At 38.8% G+C, this 27,525-nt stretch overlaps 1 protein-coding gene across 1 annotated transcript; it reads right to left on the reverse strand.

The window, feature by feature from the left end:
* Nucleotides 1-10,128: 10,128 nt before the first annotated feature.
* Nucleotides 10,129-11,244, reverse strand: LOC140234629 (neuropeptides capa receptor-like). The gene has a single exon (XM_072314656.1). The coding sequence runs from the start codon at nt 11,242-11,244 to the stop codon at nt 10,129-10,131; it is 1,116 nt and encodes a 371-aa protein (XP_072170757.1).
* Nucleotides 11,245-27,525: the final 16,281 nt, after the last annotated feature.

Raw genomic sequence — 27,525 nt, forward strand, 5'->3', positions numbered from 1 at the left:
TTATTTGACATAGACATAACGGCTTGATAACATTCCTTTTCTGTAATCATTCCTTCACAACTATTTGCATCCAATTCATCTAACTCACTTAGCCTTGTTCCTTTCAAATAGATGTCTAATTCATTATCATCAACAATATTTATATCAGAATATAATTTTTCATAATACTTCACCATACTTTTCAAAATTTCACTTTGACAAAATAACTTTTTACCATCTTCAATAACACAATCAATTTCTTTTTTAACTCCATTCATTTTTTCTCGCTTTAAAAAATATTTGGTTGACTTCTCGCCAAACTCCATCCACTTTTCTCTTGATCTTACATATGCACCTCTACATTTGTGCGTATATATCTCATCTAATTCTTTCTGAACATTTTTCATTTCTTTAATATCTTCACTTTTTCCATTGTTATCTACCATTTCACTTAAATCTGAAAATTTCTGTTGCAACTGTTTGATTCTCTCATTTAACAAATTTTGTTTACATTTTGAATATTTAATTGTCAATTCTCTAACTTTGATTTTAATTATTTCCCATCTCAACTGTGAATTTTCATTAAAATACTCCATATTAACTTTCTTAATCACATTCTTAATATAGTATTTAAACTCTTCATTTAATAACAAAGCATTATTCATTTTCCAATAACCTTTACCCCGAGGGGTGCTTGAGACCCTCAACTTGAGTGATACTGCGTTGTGATCGCATTTGAGTGCTGGACGAATATCCGTACTAAGCACAAAATCACATATAGAAGAAGACACCAGCCAATAATCAAGGCGAGAATAAATACCTAAGGAAACTTGACGCCACGTAAATTGTTTTTTGTGAGGATACATCTTTCTCCAGACATCTGTTAATTTGTTTACTTGAATAAATTTTTGAAAGGGTTGTAAAAGCTTGCGTTTTTGAGAAACGCCCCTAGTATCTATTTGAGGGTTTTGCGGTGTATTCCAATCTCCTCCACAAATAATCAAATCATTAACTTTCTTAATCTTATTGACCCATACCAATACATTTCTATAAAACATTTGTTTATCTCGTGGTTTTGTAGGAGCGTATATATTTATGAGTAAATAGAAACATTTTTGATAACCTAGCCGGAGAGCAATAAATCTTCCATCACCTTTGTAATAAGTATTTATCACTTCTACAGGTAAGTTCCTACGTAATAAAATTGAAACACCTCTGGCATGATTTGAACCATTACAAAAAAATATACGACCACTCCAGTCTTTAACCACTTGTTCTTCTATGTCTTTAGTCCAATATGTCTCCTGAAGACATGCAATATCAGTTTTCTGTGCATGAATCCATGTAAATATTTTCTTTCTCTTCATCTGATCACGCATTCCCCTTACGTTAAGAGAAACAAAATGAAATAAATTTACCTTTTCATTCCATTTTATGCTTTTTCCTTTTCCATAAGTTGCATTTCGTTTGGCGTTATGTTTCGCCATTGTGTTGTGTTCGAGTTTATGAACTATGATTACTTAAACACTTTCACATTCATCTTTTTTTACTCGTGTTGTTTCCTTTGTTTTTCCTTTTTGCAGCAGCCTTTCCATGTTTGCTTTTGACTGGTGTTGGTGTTTCAGGCGATAACGGAGACCTCTCTTCATCGCTAGAGCTCGAGTAAGAAGAAGAAAAATCCCCTTCCTCCTCGTCGTTGGTTGTGCTCTGTTTGCGACGAAGATCATATCCCTGTTGGGCCGATGCATTGGTGGGATTTTTGCTTCGCAAGAAATCTGAGATTTCCACTTGGCGGGGTTGTTTCACGCGTGTGCTGGTTTCCCCTTGGGATGTACCTGCGTTGCTCCGCGTGCGTGGAGCATTGTTCACTGATGATGCGTCATCTTCGGTCAACCGTGCAGAAGCTGTGTTACGTAATTCTTCATGGTGGGGAGTGCTCGCCGAGTCGTTCGTGAACTTGTCAGCTGGAAGCCCATTGTCTGCGTCTAGTTCCTGAGCAGCGTTGGTTGCCGGGCAACTGTGGCTGTAGTGCCCTGGTTGTTTACAAGAGCGGCATTTGACAGGATTTTGGCACGTTGAAGCATGATGCCCCGAGTCGAGACATTTGGAACACACGACTGTACTTTCATGCTTCTCTGGCTGACCAGCATGAAAAACTCTCGTACGAAAAGTGTTGCCTATGGTCAAGAATCTAGGGAGGGGTTTGCTGGGGGGGTCAATGTACACAATCCGATCACCGTTCAGGCAGGTTGTCAAGCGACCACCGACACGAAGCTGTTGACGTGTTATCTCTCCTCGAATCGTACACTTCAAGCTTTCGAGCTTGGACTTGATGAGTTCATCCCCCACCGAAAGCGGTAGATCTTTGATGAGCACTCGTGTCATATGCTCATCTTTTGCTTTAGTGTAGGGATTCACATCATGGACGGCCACATTCACTCCATTGATACACAACCCATGCACAATGAGTTTCACTCGGTCTTCGTGTTCAGTTAGATATAGGCGCCACAGTGCACCAATTCTCTGAATACCAGCAATGTGCTCAGTTTTTATGGTTTTCATGAGAGAAATGTACAGATGCTCACCTGTCAGTGGGGTGTTAGAAGGCGGTATGTCTTTCGCTGACACGAAGACAGGCTTCGGGCTGTTACGTTCATACGTTGCGTTGGGTGCGGCCATTTTTGCGTAAGCACACTCCATGCAGAAATGTCCAAATTGAAATCCAGAAATATCACTGAAATCACTTCCTTCCAAGACAATTTTATGGAATGTCTGCTACTACTATGCTGTTATAACGAAGTCTCTTCTCAAAGAAACCGAAAAAACGAAGATCTTACAATCGAAAATTAGTTGAAAACTTGCAGTCAGTAAGGAAGCCAAACGTCCGTCGTAACGCGACCTATGACCTACTAGTGGTCCTTTTTTGCCTATAGTGTCTATCTCGTGGACCTTACTTCCCTATAGCTCATGGACCATTTAGCTCACTGAATTATTTTACTTGATGTCGATCTCTTGGGCCTTGATCTCTTAGTGTCTAACTCCTGGCCCGTATGACTCTTGAGCTGCAATTCGTGGACTGAAAAACTCATGGCTGTCGAGCCTTTGACTAGCACTCGTTATATATGTATATATATTTTTTTTTTCCGATAATTAAAATGTGTTAATGTGTCGGCTAAGGTGGCTGTGGGTTGTTGTTTTTTTCTCCTGACAGATGTTCTTAAGGTTAAAACATAAAGGCGTAAAGCGTGTATTTCAAAAGATGCATTTTCGTGCATTCTCATGAACCTAAACTAAACAAGAATTCCCACGTATAACGAAAATTTATTAAGATTTCGCTCATATTGATCTGTTTAAATTACAGCCTCAATCCCCCCCCCCCGCGCCCGCAAGAGTATGACTTCAATATGCGCACCATGCGCCTACACACATCATGCCTGTGAAGATATGATTATTCGTATATGAGCGGAGAATTTTGTGTTTTCCGATTACACGCATAACGCATTATTTCGAGACTTTTTCCCTCTGGTGCGGCTGATTCCTGATAAGTTGCCCTCACTCAGCCATTTAAGTGCGATCAGACAAGAATCTTACATCCTTACCATTTTTATGGCATTGGTCTCAGCCAGTGGCAACCAACACCCAAACTAGCTGACACAATGATCGTATGATGATGCCATCAACACAAAACCCTACAATTGGTTTGGACTCACAACAACAACAACAACAACAACAACAACAGAAACAACAACGACAGAAAAATGCATCACAAAAATCATGATTTGGGTCGATATTTCACCATTACAGCAAGAATGCTCTTCGCTTGCAAAGTCATCATTAGATTATTGCGACACAGGTCACATGATCACCGGTCTACCAATCTTTCGTCTGATTCTGCCCCATGTTATTAAAGTTAACTCTAACATGGCGTATAGAATCGTACGTGAAATCACGATTATATTACAAGGTTTCGAGTCTGACACAAACAACGTCTTTTATTGCATGTTCTACCTATTTCACAACGACATTGAATGCCGCGAACATCCATCGCGTGTCATGACAGTGCCCGTCATCTTCCAGACAGTTTCCATGACAACCAATGTACAGAATCTGTAGTACACAATACAACAGGAACCGTGACTATTCCGCTCATTTAGCAGACGTATAGCTTCTTTACTTTTTAATATTTCCATATACTCTTTGAAAATGAGAGGAAAATATCATAAACGACAACCAGAACACCTGACTGGCTCCTTCTTTCTACCGCCATTTAGAGGTTCTATTTCACAACGGGTATTTTCAGCATTTACTATTTCATACTATGAAGTGTTGTGGATTAGATACGGTTGAATTTACTACCTGTATGACCTGTCAAACTGAAACCCCTATTGTATTTCTGGAAAGTGTTATTTTGTTATTTTCAACGAATGCAAGAAGCATCTATTCAAAATGCCGTTTAGTGTATTGGGCTTGGCACAATAACGTAATACGCCAGTGAGGGTATTATACTTGGTCCCATAATGAAATATGACATTTAGGGTAATTTTAGGGTGAGTGACGTCCATGGTGACTCCATTAAGGAAATGTTTTAATTGGTGTGATACCATTTAGGGGTGCAAATTTAATGTATCGTGTAATGAGCCATTTCTATGAAATGGCGCCATACAACGCGGTACCCCGGGGTACCGCGTGGTGCATCGTGTGAAGACATGAATGGTGCATGAAGTTATCAAAATAAAGGGAGAGGCCGCGGTTGATTACAGCAGGCTACTCAGCTTGGTCCACACAGTACGGAAAGAATATAATCGAGATTATGTGCACACTCGATAACGTTTTCAATGTCTCTTTATTATACGTGTTGTGTAATCCAACAGGAATCTTATAAATCAAACAATGCATTAATTAGTGAAAATGAAAAATACGTGCATAATTCATATATATTGTACTTTCCTTTCAGAGGAAGAAAAAAATCAGTCATCACAAAGTAAAATCAGTGAGTTTATCTTGTTTCACAAGTGAAGATACAAATGGAGCAAGAGTGTAAAAACTAACCCGATTATCTTAAAAGAAACAAACAAACAAACAAACAAAAACAATGACACAGTAACAGCAAAGCCAAAGCGGAAACATAATTTCTTTCTATTCTAGTTTCCTTCTCAACAAGAAAAGTGACTGCACTGACCAAGTGTATCCATTATGACAAAATGATTGGATCGGTTTGTACAATGTAATATGTCATAATTATATCATACACATACCTGTTTCAACTGCAGAACACATGGGATAGAGTGCATAGATTTTGTGCGTTCGAATACAAATCCTATTTGCAGAAGTTTAGGACACTCAACGATCTCGAGGAATTGTACAGATTAGTTTCACTTCAATACATGCAAACAATTTTCATAGATTACGTAAAGAAAGAAGGTAGTATGTATGACCACCTCTCCAACAGTGCAGTGATAATGTATCTCATCGTATCTTGGCACACATTATCTCAGATATTACAAATCAACGCAGTAGTGCATGCATTACTCAGTTTACCCAGAAATATCATCAAGAGTATTCATCTCGTCGATCAAACACGTCAAAAGAACTTTGCTTGTACGGAAAGGTTACAACTGGAATACAGACCACAGCCACGAGGTATAAGTGGATGGACGTTATATTGGTATAGGGGAAAAGGTGGGGTGGGTTTCGGTTATTGTTAGGTGTTTTTTGTTTTTTGTTTTTTCTTAATGAAACGAAAAAAAAATAATGCAATATTGGTTATGGGTATGTCAGACGAATTAAGGTGAAAACAGAAAACGTCGAACCTAGTTTAATACAAAAAGGCATCATATGCTGTGACACTTCTCGAATAGATGAATGGAATTCTAATCAAGATATTATATGAAGTTGCCAATGAACAAACGTGAAACTAGATACCATTTAAGCATAAATAAGAAACATACAGTATTTTGCAACAGAGCCGTTACATCCCTCCCTGGATGAACAAAGTGCCATGAACTCCTTATCACTATGAATGTGCGTTACAGCCTTACAGGGTGAACAACGAACTTTTCGGCGATAGTACGGTCTGTATTCACTGGTAATTTACGTCATGCGTAACAGGTAGAATTGCGTAGTGTGGCGTATACAAGAGTCAGGAAGAGCTTCCATTACTCTATATGCGCATGTGCCTACCCTGGCCTACATGCCTACGTAACAGCATGCCGATCGACTTAAAGGCCTGAATTCACGAAGGTGGTACAAACGAAACTATGGTTTAAACCATGGACAAAAACCATGAAGCACCAAGTGTCGCATGGAATATTTCGTTACGAAATCAGTCATTTCGTCGATGAAATTATTATTTTGTAACGAAATGACAACATTTTATAACTAAATGAACATTTCGTCCACGAAATGATAATTTCATTAACGAAACGGTCATTTTGTCGACAAAATGACCAATTTCGTAACGAAATATTCCATGCGACACTTGGCGTTCCATGGTTTTTGTCCATGGTTTAAACCATGGTTTAATTTGTACCACCTTTGTGAATTCGGGCCAAAGGGTTCGAGAGATAGACAACCCCCTATCCCAAAAAACAAACCAAACCAAAACAACAACAACAACAATCAAAAACATGAAGAGCAGTCACACTGCCAAAACCAAAACAAACACAAACAAAACAAAACAAAAACAAAAACAAAAATCACTCAAAATCGGAAACAAGAAAAAATAGTTTTCTAACTGCCAGAAATTCGTGAATCATCTCCTCCTCCTCCTCTTCTTCTTCTTTTGTGGCAAGACGTGCGCATGCGCAGGAAAACCCGGAATATATTCGGAGTTTCCGGTATAAAGAAAGTGCGTATGCGTAACTTGGTGGCAACTGATCTGTTGGATTCTTACACAGAGATCAAAGAGTTTGGCTGGCTGGTAAGAGATCCCGCGCCGAGGATAGATATCACTTGAGCAAAAACCAGAATAAAACTGGCCAGCCAGAGAGAGAACATTTATATTGGCAAAATAATAATGATCGCGTAAGCAAAACTGCCGAGTATTTTTATTCATTTTTTTTTTTAATTTGTAAGGATTTGGTCTTCTGATTCCGATGTTTGCCCACTTACCGGTAGTTGCCTATTTCCGACGAAAAACTTGGATATGTGAAAAAATCGAGCCTCAAAAGGATTTTTCGTCTGACTGGCCGCAGTTTACTATTGAGTAGACATGACGTACAGTAGCGTGGGGTTGCATAGACTTATTTCTCGTCATGTGCTCTACTCCAAAAGTACGTCACAAAAATGTTGATTCTTTTTCGCATACCCGCATACCATTCTGCGTCACTTGGCATACTAGGGAGCTTTAGATTTTGGCGACGGGGACGTTCAGAGGAAAAAACAAAAAGACAACATGATTTGCGCATGCGCAAAAACGCGCATCAAGTCGATCTGAGTTTTTCACTTCGCGTTCAGGGCTATATTTACGTCCGCTCAATTTACGACGCAGAGAGCTCTACTTGATGCACCGATCATATGGGCCGGGCGCCATTTTATTTTTTATAGGTTGCTGGGAGAGAGGAGAATGCCCAACGCACTCGTCGTCTCAAACGTTCGCGCCGCAAGTTAAAGCCCCCCATTGTTGCGCAGGCCGGCATAGGCACAGCGTAGAGTTACTAGTACGTAACCTCCGAGAAGTCGGCAAGCAACACTACGCAACTCCACGCAAGCCCGGTGTCAGAGCACCGGATGCAGAAAATACGCAGCTTATGGCAGGTCTCCTGCAGGCAGGTCTACGCAACAATACGCTACTGCACGCCGGGCTTCCATACCGGACCAGCGTAGAGTTGCGTACCTACTACGCCGTAATTGGCCGCTTTATACTCATGACAGTCATTTAACCGCAAATGACCGCAGAAATGAAAAAAAAGAAGAAGAAGAAGTGTTCGGGTAAATCCTTGGATCGAGCCTCACAGTATTTTTCGTTGGACTGGCGTAGAGTAGCGTACCATATTTTTTTACCTAGGCATTGCCGTATAGTAGTGTAGTGTTGTGTACTATTGCGTAGGCATGGCGTACAGTAGCGTTGCGTTTCGTAGACTTGCGTATAAACTGCGTATATTGCGCCCTATGCTCTACTCCAAAAGTACGGAAAATCGTACCCCTCTGCGTCGCCTGACATAATTGCTATGTAGGCTGGCATAGGATAGCGTAAGCTCGGCGTAGTCGGTACGCAACGCTACGCAACTCTACGCAATCCCTGTGTGAAGGCTTCTGGTACCAGTCCAACAAAAATCCTTCAATTGAAAGGGAAGGTAAACCCAAAGAGCAATGTGGAGTGAGTGAAAGCAGCAACATTAGTAGAAGACATCAGTGAAAGTTTGAGGAAAATCGGACAATCGATGCAAACGTTATGAATTTTTAAAGTTTTGGTGTTGGAAACGCTGGATGAGGAGACTACTAAAGGATATGACGTATGAGTGGACAACAATACAAAGAATATATAAAGGAAATTCAACAAAAATTCACTTTTCTAGAATTATGAAAGAGCAATGGACCAACCGCTTTCAGAAAGCAGGGGGAATAATTGCTACCCTTAACATATGTCAATATCAAGTTGATGGAATTTGTAATTTTCATGAAAAATGGATTTTTGTAGTATTTTCTTTATATTTTCTTGGTATTGTTGTCCACTCATACGTCATAACCTCTAGTAGTCTCCTCATCCAGCGGTTCAAACACCAAAACTTTAAACATTCATAACTTTTGCATCGATTGTTCGATTTTCCTCAAACTTTCACTGATGTGTTCTACTAATGTTGCTGCTTTCACTCAATCCACATTGCTCTTGGGGTTTATCTTCCCTTTAAAGCTGGATCCAACGATTTGAGTATACACATTTCTCATACTTGCGATCGCTTGCTTCCTTCGGTTAGCCACTCCACGCAATTCTAAACAGGTGCGATGTGAAATTATCAAGTACTTCCAATTACTTCTTATCAAAACGGAAATTATATTTTGACTTTATTTTTTCGCTCTTTGTATATCTCCTAAAACTAAGGACAGGCAAGGTAGGAGAAAGGAATCATACAGAGATATCAGCAGGAAAGCGACACTTAGAAGTTAAATAGGACGGAACTAGAGGACTGTCTGAATATCGATAATTGACTGAAAATAAGATATCCATAGAAAGGTATATAATAACATTGCCACATTATATAGATCTGCATAGTATCATTTTTGAAGCATTTTCCTCTTTTGTTTGCAGATCTACTTTCTTATCACATTGGACCTTCGTAAAAGACTTGATGTTAGACAAGATTGTTGCTTATCAATCAAACCAGAATGTGTAATTGGACGCCAGGTAAAATTAATTTCTTTCATAAACGAAGGTACTTATAATCATGATGACACCATCTGTTTGAATTCTTCCTCGTATTTCTCATTTAGCATTTGCAACCATTTTTTATATACTTTCGATTAACTGCTTTTATAAAGGGAAAGTTTCCTAACAAATATTCGGTGATTCAGAAAATGTCTGAAAGAAAAATGCAGTACAAGTTTGAGAAAAGTATGACAAACCATTCGAGGTTATGAATTGTTGGTTTATTTCATTTACAACCCTTATCTGCGACGTCACGGAATATAACAATTTGAAGAAAATATGATACCGCGAACAATTCATAAACTTTTTAATCCCTCTCATGTTTTCTTGTATCATTTTACTTTGTGACGTCACGAATCGTTATGGAGTCCCCATCTTGAGAGTACATGTAACACCTTGATGCAACATGGGGAAAAGGTCATCTCATATCATTCTCATCTCAAACTTTTACTGTGTGTTTCACTAATCGTTCTGCACTTACAAAATCAACATATCTGTTTAAGGGAAACAACGCTCTAAGAAAAATAATTCACTCGCAAAGGCTCTCTGTATATGGCAAGCCAACTCTCCCATAAAGGCGATAAACTATTCAGGAGTTTATAGGACAAATTTAGTTTTTCACTTGATTAACGTAGTTTCGCTCGTTAAACAGAGTTCCTCCAGATAAACCTTTTTCTGCAAGAAACATTTTTTTTTTTTAATCGGACACTTGGCTTTCCATACACGTAGTTTCATGTTATGAGACATGCAATGGTGTTTTGTGTTATAAAGAAGTCAGAAAGTTGTTAGATGCGACTTTCGCACACAGTGGTCCGTAGCTGATCTTGAGTTGTGCTACCTAAAAACTTCATGGTACACGACTGCGCTGTGTTATGTCTCTTTTTCTTCTTTTGCAAAAACGTCTGATGAAATGCATACCGGTACCGCTGACTCATTATCGTGTATATGATGGGATTGATGGCGCAGTTTATGTAGGCAAGTGCCCGTGCGGCGTAAACCAGACTGGTGAACACGTCGGTATCGATGAAGTTGTCTTCAGTGATGTTAAGCAATGATAGGATCTCAAATGGAGCTAGGCAAGAGAAGAACGCGATTCCATTGATGACAAGCATGCGCGCGATCTGATCGCGCATGCGTGCGTCCGTCTCAGTTGTCCCGCCGGAATGACTTTTCAGGCGGTTAAGAGAGTCGTTCAATCCACCGACAATCTTGATATACATTGCAGAATTTAGTACCATGGCTATGAAGAAAGGAATCGTCTGCATGCCGTTGGCGTACATCCTAATCCAGGGGTGTACAGCGGTGCAGATACCCCATGAGTCTGGTAAGTGCACCTTAAACCTTCCATTTGGCCAATGCAAACATATCTTCAAGAATACACTAGTTGAAGGGATCTGAGTTAAGGCTAGGCAGAGAGAAACGATCCATGAAACAGAGACAAGAACATACGTCTTTTTCTTATTGAAAATGTATCGATTCTGTGGCGTGCATACGGCGCAATATCTTTCAATCGACACCAAGCTCACAAAGAACAATGCCGCGTAATAAGAGGTATCGCTCACAAGGTAGATCCAAACGCAGCCGCCGTTTTTGATCGGGGTATCGTCACCGTGTATGGGCGATTGTGAGTATCGATAAAGTTTCTCTACAGTTCCTGTCGTCAAAAATAATATATCTGCCAAGGCCAGGTTGATTAGATAGCAATTTGTAGAAGTGTGCATTCTCGGAACACGAGAGACAACGAAGATGAAGGCCAAGTTATCGACAACACCGATAGATATGATAAATGGGAGAAATCCGAGGGTGTAAATGACCCCCCAGGTGCTATATTTGTATCCTTCCGCGTCCTGCTCAGTTGTCACATTCTCGGTGAAGCTACACGCTGAAAAATTGGGCTCCATTATCGAACGGAAGGGCGTTACACGTCGTCCTGTTGAAAATATAAAGTACAGCTTGTGAGTGATTTGGGATAGCCAAAGTATCATCACTTTGACAGAACCATGCTACTCTCAAACAGAAATGCAAAATATGCTCTCGTAAAGTGCAAGTTTACAGATTGCACCTTTTGATACCCTGGACTGTTAAAGGCAAGTAGGTGCTCGTGCATTTTCACGCCGGGAGTTCTTAATGAGAAAATCGTTCGTGCTGCCAAAAGCATGCAGCGTGCGAGACCATCTTCGTGATGCGGTTTGTCAAGCTAAGTGCCAAGATGGATCATGCGTTCCGAAAAAAGGATGGGAGAGAGTGAAAAGTGAGTGATGCGACAGTTGTACCTGCGATACTCGAAATGAAGGGGGTATTGGATTACAGGCCAGGATTTGGGGTTACCTGAGTTTAGTGCTTTATAGTTAGCCACCTCGCGAGGATCTCAGATCTCTTTCACTCTGCGTATCGCCAGCAGTAGACGCGACAAGATCCTCGGTGTGTCGTATCAGTGCAAGCAAATCAAGGCACAGGATGTCATGAACTAACAGAGAGAAAAAACAAATAAAACACAACAGAGGAAACTTTCAATTTGCTTGAACACAGTCAAGATAATCAAACTTCCTAGATATATTATATATATATATATATATATATATATATATATATATATATATATATATATATATATATATATATACATGTAGGCCTATATATATATATATATATATATATATATATGTATATATACATGTATATATATATATATATATATATATATATATATATATGTATGTATAATACACACATATATATATTTATATACATTTGGTTTATCATCTGGAAAGGTGCATTATCATGTAGGCAAAGGTTGTCATTTTCTTCGATAATTAATTCTCAAGAATATTGATAACAATGTCTTTGCTAATATCTTCGAAATGTCATAAATTGCCTATTTTCAGAGTCCTCCTAAAAGGTAACGATTACACAGTCATATTCAATGCAATTTGTATTAAACAGTACAAACTGCTGCGTGTTGTCAGTTTTTATAGGAACCAATAGAACAAATTTTAGGTTATGACCCCATACTACCTCGCGTAAGAGCCAAGGCAAAACGTAGACCTGTTACACTGCAGTCATCACAAATGAAAGAAGTAAGGAAACATACACAATCTGATAAAGCATGACATATTCAAAAGCTAGCAACAATTATGGCATAGTAGGAAAGTGATCCCGAGTTAAAAACTGGAAGGAAGGAAACAAACAAACAAATAACCCATCATCATAGAGTGTGAAAAGATTGGAAGAAATCCGGAATGGATTAATATTTCGTATCTTGATCGTTCAAAAGAGAATTAAGTATGATGATTATTATGCAACGGGTTATTTAACGTATCGAAGGAGGAAATGTTTGAAGACGAATATAAAAAGAATAGTGAGAGATATTATGATTTACACACAACAGAAAAAAAATAAAACCTCCACGATGCTTAAGCCCTGTTTGATTAAAAAACGCAGAAGCATGCAGTACAATTTACCTAAGAAGGCAGCTTCTTTCAGTATGACATTACATCCGTGATATTAGATATTCCTCGTGGTACATCCTTCCTTGATGAGGATAGAATGCGAATTTTGACCTGGTCCCTTTAATTGATCCTGTCCACAACAAAAGAAAGCGGGAAACTGTTCAAACAGAGAAAGCAGAAGAAAACCCCCAGCTTTTCTTTAATACATTCTTCTTCTTCTTTTCTTAAATCAAAGCATTCCTCAAGCAGGCACGACTTTCGTCTTTCATCACGATCAATGCAATTATCGAACACAATGACGATGGTTTGTCGAATGCAAATGCCCTTGCTCCGTGATTGTTTGTATTCGGCCGTTGTACAATCCTCCTCCAGATATCTGCTGTTACGGTACGCAAAATCATATTTTTCCTTTCCAGTTGATGTAAGACGAGCTTACCGTTACTAATATCCTTTCCAAGTGTTTACAGCCACGCTATTGGGAATTAACAAAGCACACACGCAAACATACAAACGTAAATTCCACAAAACGATAAAAGAGCGCGAAAATTTGACTTTCCGTTGCTTTTTATACATTGATCCATTTCCAATACATGCGACAGGATGGTGTGGTCCAATGCCGGCAGGTGGCTTCCCAGAATGTCGCTAAACACACGTAGCTTGAATCCTTTAGTAACAACACTCATCCGTCCACGTTGTCGTTCAGATTGAAACGCATCGACAACAGTCCACCGAGCACGCCCGCTGAGTAAATGTTAGCAGCCACTCCAATCAGTTCGCAATCTACAATCCACTGAACGTTACTCCTCAGAACCACGAGGACAATCATTCCGTCAAACTGGCAATTTCTTGAATTAAACTAGCACAAAGAGAGAGTCGGAGCGATGTGCGTAGTCAGTCTAAATTTCCCGTCGTCTAAACACGGAAATAAGGGAACACTCGTTCATGAAGGAAACATTGCCCATTCTGTCGAACACTGAGGATCAATCAATTACATTCCTCTGCGCGCATGTACATACGAATTAAAAACAACAACAACAACAACAACAAAACTTCATCATTTTGAATACACTCTGCATGTGAAAGAACATACAAAAAGTCCTGTCGTATCATCCACTTGATGAGATCAATGCCTCACAAGATCAATATCCCCCAGCGTTCACGACTTCAACTCCTCCCGAGAGCTGGGACTAAATTCAAAGAATCCTGGCTAGATCCATGATTTATGTTGGTAGTAATGCATGTCATGAAGTAGCAATTTAAAAGAAAATATCCGGACGGCGCCCTTGGTTAGATTCCGACGCCTCTCCAACGAGTCTCCCGAGGATGGAAACTCATCGTCTCTTATCGCCAATCACGGTAACTGCTCGTTCGATGTCTGAATCTGCTCCTGTTGGTAACCAGCAGGGTGTCGCATCGGAAGCTATCTCACGTAGATAGCAAAGGTGTCGAAATTGCTCCCTTCTCTGCGATCATGGGTCATTTTCACTGCTGGACAAATTGAATTTTGATGACGTTGCAGAATAAAACAGCGATGATAGTGATATGTGCTGCTGTGAGAAACACAATGATACCACAACACTAGCCTCTCGATATATGCGTGCAAACAGCAATTGATATCACAGAGGTAGACTTAGTCTTCCACCTGACATAGATTAAGATTTGTTAAAGTCATCAATGTATCATCCGATTATTCCATGCCTGCTCGAGCTATCCACTTTTAAAGCTCTTTCACCCAATGTTTCAGTTTAAACAGATATCATAGAGTGAATTGTCCATGGCATAGTGAATGGAGATGGCAGCTTGGATGATAATTACGGCATAACAAGTCCAATTACGCAGATAGGTGCATATCCATAATCACACCTTATATATACGATATATACAGTGTCAATTTCATTTTTTACCGCTGCGGTTGTCACACCTTTGAAGAGTCAGCTTAGGCCGGATTCCAAATATTCATGAAATCGTGTGTGTGCGCAGTTACCTGCTGGACGTCTATATTACCAATCAAGTCAGTCGTGAAATGTTCAGGTAAGTGATGTATTTGCTTAGTTCCGCTTACATACAAACTCGACACACTAACATTAATCTGCGACGGTGAATATTAGAATATGTCGATAAAACGTATCTATCCAGGTTGCCACGCTGTGCTTTCCAATAGACGTTTGCGATGAGTACTAACACGGTGTTCAATATTGGAAGACAGATATTGTTTGTCGATGCAAGACGTGCTTGTATTCGTCAAACAGAAGAAGTATGAAAACACCTGCCCTCGAGCACTTCTGGTAATTCAGCTCTCCCTCGGCTCCTAATGTCACTCGAACAATCCTAACAAATCACAACGGAGATAAAAAATGTTATATGGCCTAGGGGAGGTCTCCTGGCGGTGGACGGATAATAAGCTTGGCGTTTTATCATCCTTGTATCCTCAATAAGAAGTGAAAGGAGAAATGCTTCAGAAATCGCTCACGTCTAATTGGCGCGGGCCACTACCGAGGATGCTCCACTAATTGTCGACGAAACCTCCTATCAGCATGGAGTGACTCCTCACGCACTGCACGTTTCAACGTTTGGCAGGAAGCAGAAGAAAGTACTGGAGGAGGAGGAGGGATGTAGTCACAACTCCGCGCTATTCAAGCATCCTCCCCCGCCCGCCGCCTGTCTACTCAATGAGTGTGTGCATGTCCAGGCCTCCGTGGGCCGTGTGATTCTTTTAAAGGCTCAATGAGTTCCCGTCAGTCTCTCACTCTACACTTCCTCGTCAAAATCTTGACAGTCACTCGACGCTATAAGAAAACAACAACAACAACAATATCACCTCACCTTCCGCCCTCTCTCTCTGTTATTCTCTTTTCGTAACTGTCTATATCTACACATAATATAATGCCTATTTTTTAACCCCTCCTCCTTTCTCGTTCCTCCCCCTTCTCTCTTTTTCTTCTCTCTGTGTGTCTGTGTCTGTACCACACGGTAATTTTCTCTACACTGTGTCTCTCGGTCGTCTGCGCTCCTTGCATAATATTTCTTTGACACCTGCCCTGGAAGTGAGCATGCGCACAGAGGTTTCATTTTCTCATCACTTTCCCCGTCACTGACTTCCACGACCTACTAATCAGTCAGCGGCAGAACATCCCTAGAGCAGACGGATTGATAAACGAGTTTGTCTTTTATAAACAATCCCTGTACATAATCAGCTCTAGTCTCTGGTGTGGGGACAATTACTTACACCTCCGTCACGTACTCCTTCTCTTTCCACCTCTCCCCCACCACCCTCCTTTCCCAATCTTTTTTATTCCTAAAAAGCACATTGAGATTGTTTCGTATTCATGCTTGTTAAACTACATGCATATTAGTCTCCATCCAACCATCAGAGTCAAGCCTTGTGTGATGCGATATGCACCCAATTAGCATGATGACAAAATAAGTGACCTCGGCATTCAAAAGGCAAATCATTTTGTTGATAACTATGAGCTGTGAACCTCCAAATTGATGCCGCATCTGGTTGCTGAATAAACTGTATTCTAGCCAATGTTACCATTGCGACTATTTTCAGGTTCTCATCCACACCTCTGCAACAATCACGCAAACTAAATCTCCTCCTATTTTCCTTCTAACGACTGCTTGACAGCGAATTACGTGAAATTCAGAGTTTTTAAAAGTGGGCATGTAAGGCAAACGCTGTATCAGGATTACTTTGCATTTCTATTATGCATGCACATGACACGCATAAGTGCACACAATTTTTTAATCATTTCTAAATCAGTAATGATACAGAATGATAAATGAGTGCACACATAAAAAAGAATATCCACACACATCAACACATTTATTTCTCTTGACTACTTACTCTATTATGACTTAAACATTCTTTATTAGTAAAAACTTGAAATTGACCCGCCTTAATTCATCATTGCGCAAGTAAGGACTGGGGACAAAGTGGATGATCAGGTGTTTAAGGATTAGGCTACCCCGTAAAAAGTAATAACTATCGTAGCAGCAAAGCTATCACTTTATTACTTTATTAATGACTGCTCTTATGTAAGTAATATCGATTATCACATGTTTCAGCGTCATGCCGAAAACAAAACAAGAGAAGCCCCAAAAGACCGCTTTTGTAGTCTCAAGAAAAGAAACATGGAAGAAAAGTCTCCTACGTACGGAGTGGCGCCTCTCCGAAGAACTTTCAAGCATCTGCCATCAATTTACGACAGTATTTTTAGATTGAGCCCGATTCAGCTGAGGTGGTATCCTATTTCGCTTTACCCATGCACACACGATTTGAATATTGCTTTCACGTACATTACCTCTAACAGACGACCGTCGCTGTCGGGAAACACCAGCCTGGTCTTACAGGCGTACGTTTGCATTTAACGGTTTGCACATTGACTGAAAAGAATACTATTAAAGACCTGCACATTCTGTGATGACGCAGAACTCCTTTAATGTGCTGGAATGCTGACGTCTAATTCAGTGCATCTCAACCTTCATGTTGATGTTTCATATCCCCATATCCCCAAAACATGTGACTAGTCTGTATAAAGGATACCTTACAAAACTTTCAACATCCTATTCTAGTTTGGGAACTGCGAAGCTGAAATCAACAGCAGCGGACACTATAAGCTAATCGTCGCCGGGCATTTGAGTAAGCTGTTAAACCGTATCCGTGAATTCGGCCACTTTAAGTAAACCTGTCGTGGTCCATTTAAGCTGCAGAACACGTTTGATACAAATCTTCATTCTCCACATGCATACGTACTTCATTTGGCTCTTGGAGAAATGGTATTCCATCATGGACGTTACTCTCGCTATAGAATGTATAATGTCAAATGTATGTAAACACTTTGGGATGGAAAACGAGGATGATGATAATAACGGTCAGTGCAATAAGTTTGTGTGATATTTGTTGCGATATCTTCGTTGTGTAGAACGGTCTGGGTGCACAATGGATAACAGAGTGAGCCCCCTGATGTATGATTATTTTGTTTCTATTTTTCTGTGATCTCATCAGAGAATGACTTTAATGTACGTGTTTGTCATCACAATCAACCCACATCACCATATAAAGCTGGTAAGGTACAAGGTATGATATAAGGCATGGAGGTATCATGACAGATCCCACTCGTCTTGGCTGTCAAGAGGCGGAATGTGTTTTTGAAGTATTTACACGAAAAAGAAGCACATTTTAATATCAATAAAGAAACGATTAAATAAACACCGATGTTTTAAAATTGTTGTTATGTATCTAAATATAAATAATGATCTTCGAGTAACCCTATACTTTACTCAACGAAAAATTCCACTATCCGACAGTAACGAGTTTTCCATCGCAACGCGCACAAAGAACATCTTGCTCAAGTTGGGCCCAGTACATTCGTTGAGGTAATTTCAGAGTGAAATTACACATGAGCTGGCAGTAGTCGTTTAGTAACAATAACTGGAATGGGTCACTCTACGTAGTTGCAACACATGTACACACGTGCGCACGCACACTTATGACACCAATACACGCATACACACAAGAAGTCACTTCCTCCAACTTCATAAAAGTGATGAAGCTTGAAATACTTTCTTTAGAAAGTTAAGCAACCAGAATGCACAATGTGGCAATGATAAAAACGCTCAGATTTAATCAATTCCAAATTGAAAATTGGCAGTCAGCACGCATCTTTCTTTTCATTTTCTAAAAGGATGTAGATTAGCTCGCACCACCATATACAACCATAGAAACATATGGGTATAATCCATTTAGGTGTCAGTATGTACGCCGCCGAACGAATGGCAAAACTTGATTAATGACAGTGTTTCTCCAATGGGACTAATCGCTCAGGACAGCGGCAGTGACTGGAAATAATGTGTATCACGACTATGATTTCAACGACTGTTCTAATTCTAGCACTGCTTCCAACGAATAACCAAGAGAAATGTGTACCATCGTGAAGTAGCTGAAACCGAAATAAAAAGGATTGAATATATACTAAAATTAGATTTTTTTTTTCTTCAAAATTTTCAAGTGAGTCAGAATAGGATACTGGTTTGAGGATGGGATGGGGTAGCTCGCCTCAAGCTAAAGAATCTCGTTAACATCTTTAACCTGCTTATTCTAGAGGGGACGCAAAGTGGGAGCGATGGAACAGGAAGAGATTTTATTAAGCATTCCTAGAGTTGCGATTTTCACATTATCTAACTACGGCAAACCTTATTCTCCTTTACTTTTCGAGGCGCTAATGTTCTCTTTTTCCCCCCAAGCACGCACTTGTGGATGAAATGGAAATGATGCACTTAACGGAAGACCAGTTTTGGTGCTGCATCTATATTATCCGTTACAGCTACCCTCTGGAGGAAAGGAAATTTGAATAAATGGAAAGGTATGCTACACGAAATGCATACTTCAAGCAGAAGTTGATGTCCAAATCGCCATTGAAAGGGCAAAAGGTCACAACTCTTATCCGATTGCTTGCAGCATATTCCAAGGAGAAGAACTTTAATGAAAAACGATGAAATCATACATCCCATCCGCAGCACAGGGGAGAACGTCAACGTGACGACTTGCGGCCTATAATGGTCTCAACTGATCCCAATAATCCTGGCACCGGGTGGGACTATCTGCTCGGATGATGTTGTGCTGATGAAAAATTTCTACCGAATAAAAGATGATATCGTTCTCCGACAGCATTTCAGCACCGTCTTAGTCATCATACATACAAACGCACATGCATCTACATTTACACACATACATGCACACCGACAAACTATATATATATATATATAATTTATATATATATATATATATACCAAAATAAAAAAAAAAATAGAAGGGCACACTTACCTAATTATTACACACACGGTGAAATAAAGAGTTCACTCATCTGTGCAAACTATTGTACCCTGTGTATCCATGTGCCTTGAAACAATTTAAAATGGTCTAATTTTGTGAGAAACCATTGCTACTGTAACATGCGTTTAAGCACGCTTCTCCAAAAAGGCCTTTCTCAGAAAATATCAGGTTGCCAAGTTCTGATAACTGAGCGAACACGTCCATGAATTCTCGCGCAGTGTAAGGCCATTTACGCGAAATTGGTATCTGTCTCAACCACTCTCTCTCAAGAATTTCATATGCCAATAAAGTCTGCTCTCCTCGGCGAGACGCTGCCACTTCCTGTCTATACAATGACAAGTGACGAAGACACTGTTTGATTGCATGCATCACGCGTCATTTCATCCAATCAACGAGAGGTCATATAATACTCGTTGTCCACTGGTTTCCATCCTGGACAGTATTAGGTTACAGCTGAATAAAAAGAAGAAGAAGAAAAAAAAAATACCCCAAAACAAGAAACGAAACGCCTTGGATCAAGAACTGTGTGTATCTCTGAGTTTGGTAACAACGCTGACCGGAATGATCCCTAAATCCGTCCTGTTGAACTTGAAACCCTTCTCTTTATCAAACTCCCTTGGAAATGTCATGGCAAAATTGCGACATTTTAAGTTTCATGTGTTTGCACAAAGTAGCAATATCAATCGCAACCTTAATGCGAATTTGAAGAGTCGAAAATGATATCACCTGTATTTTCGGTATCGATTTGTTCACTAAAGAAAAACAAAAATTGGAGATAACTTTGCTCAATAATATGCCAGCTTTTAACTCACCCCTTTAAACTGTTGAAGTTCACCAGATCCTGATAAAAATTCGCCGTTGCGATTGTTTTATAGATATCAATATATAGGCCTATAGCTATTCCTTGCAGTTACCCTCATGAGTGCCATTTCGCTTTATACTGTACAATAAATCCGCTCAGGTTGATTCGGCAATAGACCTTAAAATATACACTTAATGTCAACTTTGCTGACTTAGGTTTTGGAATAATTTTGTTCTGAAAGAGTTACCGACTTTCAGTTCAACCCAATTCAATTCAATGATTTATTTGTTTTTTCCATCAAAGAAAGAAAATAGGTACAAGTTGTCAGTATGACTTTCATTCATAATGACGGGTCATCGAACACAATATAAAGTACATGCACGGATGACGTTATAACAAAAATAAAAGAAACAATGCCCACTTTGTTATGGTAAAAAAAAAGTAATCATCCATCTTTCCATCTTGATTTGAAGAACTTTTTTTGGGTATTTATTGTTTTTAGAAACAAAGAACTGAATATTAAAAGTACTTCTAAAAGATTTTGTCGACCCATCTATTTTCGATCTCAATTTGCTTTCTCCGTTTTTCATTCGTGGTTCTGGTATATATAAAAGTTTACATAGAAATACTATAGAAACCTTCAAAAGCCCACAAAGTCAGTCAGATATCAACACAAATACGCTGGTGTAACTAAATGTTTTTTTTTCCACACACAATAAACAAGACATGGATAAATCCTTAACTTTTAATCCCTTTTCTGAAAACTAGCATTCGTAGACGTTTGATTTTCCGTCATTATGTATTATCTGGGTGAGTTAGAAACGTCGAATCCGATGAGTTGTCTCAGTCGGTAGCGCGTCTGCCTCACGATCACGCGGCCCGGGTTCGAACCCGAGTCTGGACTGAGCAATGTTGTGTATAAGCATACCGTCCCCTCTAGCAAGAGGCAAAACACTCTGTCCCTCGGATAGGACATAAAATGGAGGTTCCGTGTATGACAGAGTAACAACTCACGCACGTAAAAGATCCCGCTTCATTCATTCATCGCAAAGAGCAGGGTGTTTATCCCGGTGAAGTGGTCCCACCTCACATCCAACTGGACCCCATGGAAGACCAGCTTAACGTAGCTGAATATGGGCTATCCAGCCATCTTCTCAGATGGAAATAAATAAACAAACAAACAAACAAACAAACAAACAAACAAACAAACAAACAAAACGACAATAATATTAGTCTAGAACTGAAAATGTATTCTTTAATAAACTAACTCTTAGTACAAAATGAAAATCAGCCACGGCTAGTGTTTATTATTATTGTATTGCAAGATCACATAATTACGGAGAAGTAAAGTCAAAACAGGTCTTTTCAGCGTATCGAGTCGCCGAAATGCGGACAGGCGTTAGTCTTGTCAAACTTGTTAACAGATTTATTAACCTACTTATTCCGACATAATGGTTAGTTCTCCATTTACATAGATAGAGGGAACTTTTTTCATGAACAAATTATTATATCTTCTTTCATTTGGCCCTGCAGCTGACGAGTTACTATAAATGGGTTCTGTCCAAGAAACAAAAATTAAATGAAGTGGGACGCATTAGAAAAAAAAACAACAACCAACAAATCCACTCCAAACGTAGAATACACGACGTCACGGTTTTGAAAAAGGAGTTATACAGGGGAATTGGAGGAGCTAAGACGGAGCCGCGATATAAGAAGAGCCTTTAGCTCTTTGTATGAGGATTATTAATGATAAGAAATAAACACGCATAATCACGGTAAAACTAGATATAATGGAAACTGTTGATAGTAGGACACCTGATCCAGCATAGAGCGTACGACCATACAACCTAATTGTTACTGAAAAGTAGGTTCCATCAACAGCCGTAATCACATCATTAGAATGATGTGACGCCGTTCGTCGAAAACGCAGCCATGGCGACTTGATGGTCTGAGTTACACTCATCAAGTCAAAATTTGCTGGGAAATAATTTTCTTGTTCTCATTAAATATTGACATATTTGAATCTCACTGTCTATCCTGTTTTGGTGAAAGACTTACATTCAATTAAAAAAAAAAAGAAGTAAATCCAGCAGAGAAATATGGCCGTTCCCTGTTTTGCTACTCTTACAACCAATCATAATATTTACCAACAAAGAGCCAGTGATGGAAAGTGTACTCAGCAGCGAAAATAAACAATAATGGGCTACAGTTCGTTATTCCACAGGTTAGTTAATCCGAAGGTCCTTAATCCGAAATAAAACTTTGTAAAATAAGTTTATTATTCCGAAAGTTCGTCAATCAAAGATGAAATACGGTTGATAATTTCGAAAGTTCGTTATAATATTATATAGGACGTACCTATTTTTCGTTTTTAGATTAACAAACCTTTTGAATATCTTGAAGGAACATCATCCAGTGGCTCAATGAAATATATGCATATCTTTTTATCAATTGTAATCATAAATGATTCATATATAATACCATAAACTTTCATTGGGTAAACATTCAATGGGTAAAACGTGTTTAGACCTATGCGTTACTTAGCAGGGCGGCGAATGGTGAAGTCAGAAGTTCTAACCAAGTTTACGTTAAAGTTAACTATATAATGGGAATAGTGCAATCAAAGAGCTTAATATATGACATAATTAAATATAATATTACGACTATCCCATTTCATGAACCATTTATATATGTTGTACATGTGTATAATGTAAGCATATGCATGCATTTTGTGAATAAAATTTAATCAAATCAAATCACGTAGAATTGAAGACAAAACGGTGGAAGCTATACGTGATGATTAGAGGTAGAGCAAGATAGTTTTTGATTTTTATTAAGTTTTGTGTTTTTATCTTTTTACAACTTTCACATTTTTTCAAATGCAATAAATTCATTCAGAAACAAAAACTAAGACAAAACAATAAAAAAAATAAATTTTCCCTTTCCAAACGTTATCGTGGTTATAGTACATTTAACAATCAAGCAATCACTCAAACAACCCACAAAGAAATGGTGGCCACCTGAAATTACCATAATTACACTGGACTGAAACAGCCCCTTTATACCTGTAAAAAGTACTTTAAAACTCCCATCAAGCTCTCTACCACCTGGTATATATGGTAATGATTAAGGAAATCTGGCTGAGGTCAGTGTAGTATATGGTTTGTGATGCAGCAGCGTTATTTCTTACCGAGGGAGAGAGTCTTCCATGTTTACGGTGATTGATTGTAGTGCGCACTCGTTTCGTTCAGATTTAATAACGGTGTGGATATTGATAGAGGAAATAATTAGGTGGCGAATTCGTTATAGGAGAGAGGAAAAAAGAGAATGTAGGAATGAAGGAAAGTAAGAAAAAAATGATGAGAAGAGGGGAATGAGAAAGTACAAAGGGTAGTGTCAGAATAAAGAAGCTTATTTTGACCAGGGAGCTATAGGTGATGATAGCTGACCAATGAGAATGAGACAAGAACGTCTACATTGATTACTCTGTCGTTATTAATTGATTTTACTTGAACTTTCAGTGACGCAGTGTTCAAGATACCACAGCACAGCCAATCTCTCGTACTGATAAACATTTTTTTCTCTCATTTGTTGAGAATAGCTGATGTTCCGTGGCAGCTATGAAGAAATAAATCATGGTGCATGATTGAATAATTACGTGTAGAAGCGGGAGATAGTTGCATGCTTTCATGGTTCATTATGCATGTTTAACGTGACATTACTCGCTGTGTTCCCATTCACGCTCATGCCTTCCTATAAACAGGGAGGAGGCACCTCCCTGCTATAAACGACAATCTATTCATTCACGTTTCTTTCCTCGGAGGTCTCTCTATCTTTTCCTGCGTTAGTTTTACGTCATTCTGGCCCAGGCATCCCCCATCCCTAACTTGAAAAAGTACACGATAGTCTTCCGGCAAAAAATTGTTTCTCCACGAAAAGAATCTTGATTCTAGGTATTCCATCAAACATTCCCCTTTTCAAGGGGGCTTTAAATCAAGATCAAGCGCATCGCATTAACCTCCGCATCAATTCCCTGTAGGAAGATTTACAGTCTTTCAAAACTCTCGCTCCGGGGGAAAAAAAAAGAGAGAAATGTTCTGAAGGTTTACGCAAAATTCATACAACCCCCCCCCCCCCCGCCATCTCCTTTCGTAATTTCCCGGAGAGGGTTTCCTCCAACGATCATTCTCCCTGCCACATTACCCTCCTTTTTACTTCCTCGTCTCATCATTCTTTCCTAGTGTATACACTACTTCTCTCTCCAACGACAATCTTCGCTGTGTATCTCATGCATTCAGCTTTCACGCAGTTTCACAGCTGTAGGCCCTACATCTTAATACTTATCTATTCATCTTTTATTTATTTATATATCATCCATTTATTTATTCATTTATTTATCTATTTGTTTGTTTATATATATCTATTTATTTACTTTTATTTATTTATTTGTTTGTTTATATATTTATTTGTTTATCATTTATTTATTTACTTTTATTTATCTATTTATTTATTCATTCATTTATATGTTTATTTATCTACCTATCTATCTATCTATCTATTTATCTAGGCCCTATTTTGAGGGAGGAGAAAGGGGGGGGGGGGTGGTAAGCCTATATGCTTTCTGGCCTGTTTCTGTAGGCCAATTAAACGGTGTGTGAGTGCTTGGAACTAAATGAATACGTGTGCATATGATAAACAGTACATGTACATGGTATGACATTCATGTGTATCTTAACACGATTTGATAACAGTAAATGTAATTGCAGTGTATTCATATAGGACCTGACTAGATTTGTGATTGGTCAAATTGGTTCATGTATCAAAGTGGCACTCATTGATTTCATAATTCACGGTCATGAACTTTATGATTGGAGAGAGAAGTAGTATATCATAAAGTCATTATCATAACAAAGATAGCACATGCTCTTTTACGCACTATTCTAGCCAATATGATATACAACTGTATAGTCCTCGACCTACTAATACCGCATATAAACCGTTTATGAATTTGTCATGCATATAATCCAGTATAGTGAATTCAAGATTATGTGCCACAACGTGCATTCTTTACATGACATACAGAACATGATTATTTTAGCTGCTTGATCGAAGATTGTGAGTAGAGAAATAAAAGACTCATAGAGTTCTGCGTATTCAAAGTTATTTGAGGTCCTTAATCAAGCTAGTAAATCGCTTTCGAGAAAATTGCAAGTTCTTCAAAATCGATCTTTACGAATTGTTATGAATGTTGAATATAGATATCCTTCAAATTCATTGTACACTGTACTGAAACTCGACCGTCTTGATTTACGGTGGTGGAAACAGTTAGCATGTACTATGTTCAGAGCTGTGTTTAACTTTTATCCGCCATATCTATGTGAGTTATTATGTTACCGTGAGTTAGTGTATCGTACTAGGTCAGGTGAAAAGAAACTACAACTTTTTCGACCGAAAACTAACTATGGGAAAAGATCCCTAAGGTACAGAGGAGCTAAACTATGGAATGATTTAAATTATCAGGATATAAATTCTATCCTATCCTTCAAACGATTCATCCTGACATGTAATAACAATACATTTTGAAGTGGCAGTAATTAATTATTTTGGGGTTTGGGGGTTTGGGTTTGGGTTTTGGGGTTCTGAACTGATCTGGATTAAGGGTCATGGGGTAAAAGGTCATGGAACTCATTACATACAAATTGTATAAAAACAGAAAAAATGTGTAGCGATGGAGGCATCCTTTCTTCTGTGTGAATATTTTTTTTTTTTTTAGATAATGTAATGCATATTATATTGTAATGTATTGTGTGTATTTCTAAGCATATTGCATATATTGTACAAATATTTTTTTTTCTATCTCTTTCTTATTCCTTTCACGTGTGTTTCAATGTTTGTACATTTTAATGATTGTATGTTTGTTTGTTTGTTTGTTTGTTGTTGTTGTTGTTTTTTTTTTTGTAATACTGTATATGGTCGGACCCCTGTGAAAAACAGCTCTAAGCTGACCAGGGCTATCCGTCCCATGAGTGGAGAATAAATAAATAAAAAAAAAGTGGTCTTCATGATCACAATTCTACGTCTTTCTTTTTTATGCATCAGTTGTTTGCTTGACACTGAAGCCAGTGAACTGGTTGTTCAAATTAAATAAGCAGCTAGACATCAAACTTCATATTGCTATGATATACTCCCGTCATCTTGGCTATACCCAATTTGAAAATGGATTGCATGCGCGTGCGTGTGAGGGCGAGTGTGTCAATGTACTTAGTTTATTCTCCCGCTTATACATATGTATACAATATTATTGTAGTATGTATATTGTACAGGTATATTATAAATGCATGAACTCCTATCATCTAATTCAACTTAAATCCACGATTACCTCTAGAGCCTCTATGAATACCACTGTCTGATTTCTTCCATCATTTATCTCTAGCCACACACTCCATCTCTCTTTGCAAATAAACACTCAGAATTCGTCCCAGTTCCAATCCACTGCACGACAATTTTCTCTTATCCATATAAATACAAGTGTAATTGCTTCTCCCATTTTTAAACCTGGTTGATCATCTTACCCATGTTAATAAGGGCATGTTCTCCAGTCACACTTTAGCTCATGGATGCAAGGTGAATGTGCAGATGCCTGTCTTTGGCTCTGATAGGGAGTGTTAATGCAGCACAATCTGGCTTTGTGTGAAATTCAAAGGAGGTACATACATTGTATACATGTATGTATTGCGGGGAAAGTAATTAGTAATCATTGTCTTCCTATAAATTACATTGTACAATGTAGGAAATAATGAAAAGAATCTTAAACACTCAGCACTATTCTAACTGTGGATATACATGTAGGTAACATTAAAAACTTAATACATGTAAACAAAATCAATATCTGATAAGCATTGATTTTGTCTTACATGACCACTGTGGGGAGCAGTGCATGCTTGTAAGCATAGATCCCGGGCTACTGTCTTTGAGTCCCTTCCCAGAGAATATACTTGTATAGGCAATGAGGATATTACAAAGTGCCTTGCCTTGGGGCACGACCACTGCAGCCAGGGGACTTGAACCATCGACCTCATTATTGATAGTCTGGGGT

This window comes from Diadema setosum, chromosome 11 (assembly GCF_964275005.1).
Source record: "Diadema setosum chromosome 11, eeDiaSeto1, whole genome shotgun sequence".
Classification (NCBI taxonomy): Eukaryota; Metazoa; Echinodermata; class Echinoidea; order Diadematoida; family Diadematidae; genus Diadema; species Diadema setosum.

What these genes read in the sequence shown, in the direction of transcription:
- LOC140234629 (XM_072314656.1), bottom strand. Translation starts at nt 11,244, where the DNA reads ATGGAGCCCAATTTTTCAGCGTGTAGCTTCACCGAGAATGTGACAACT.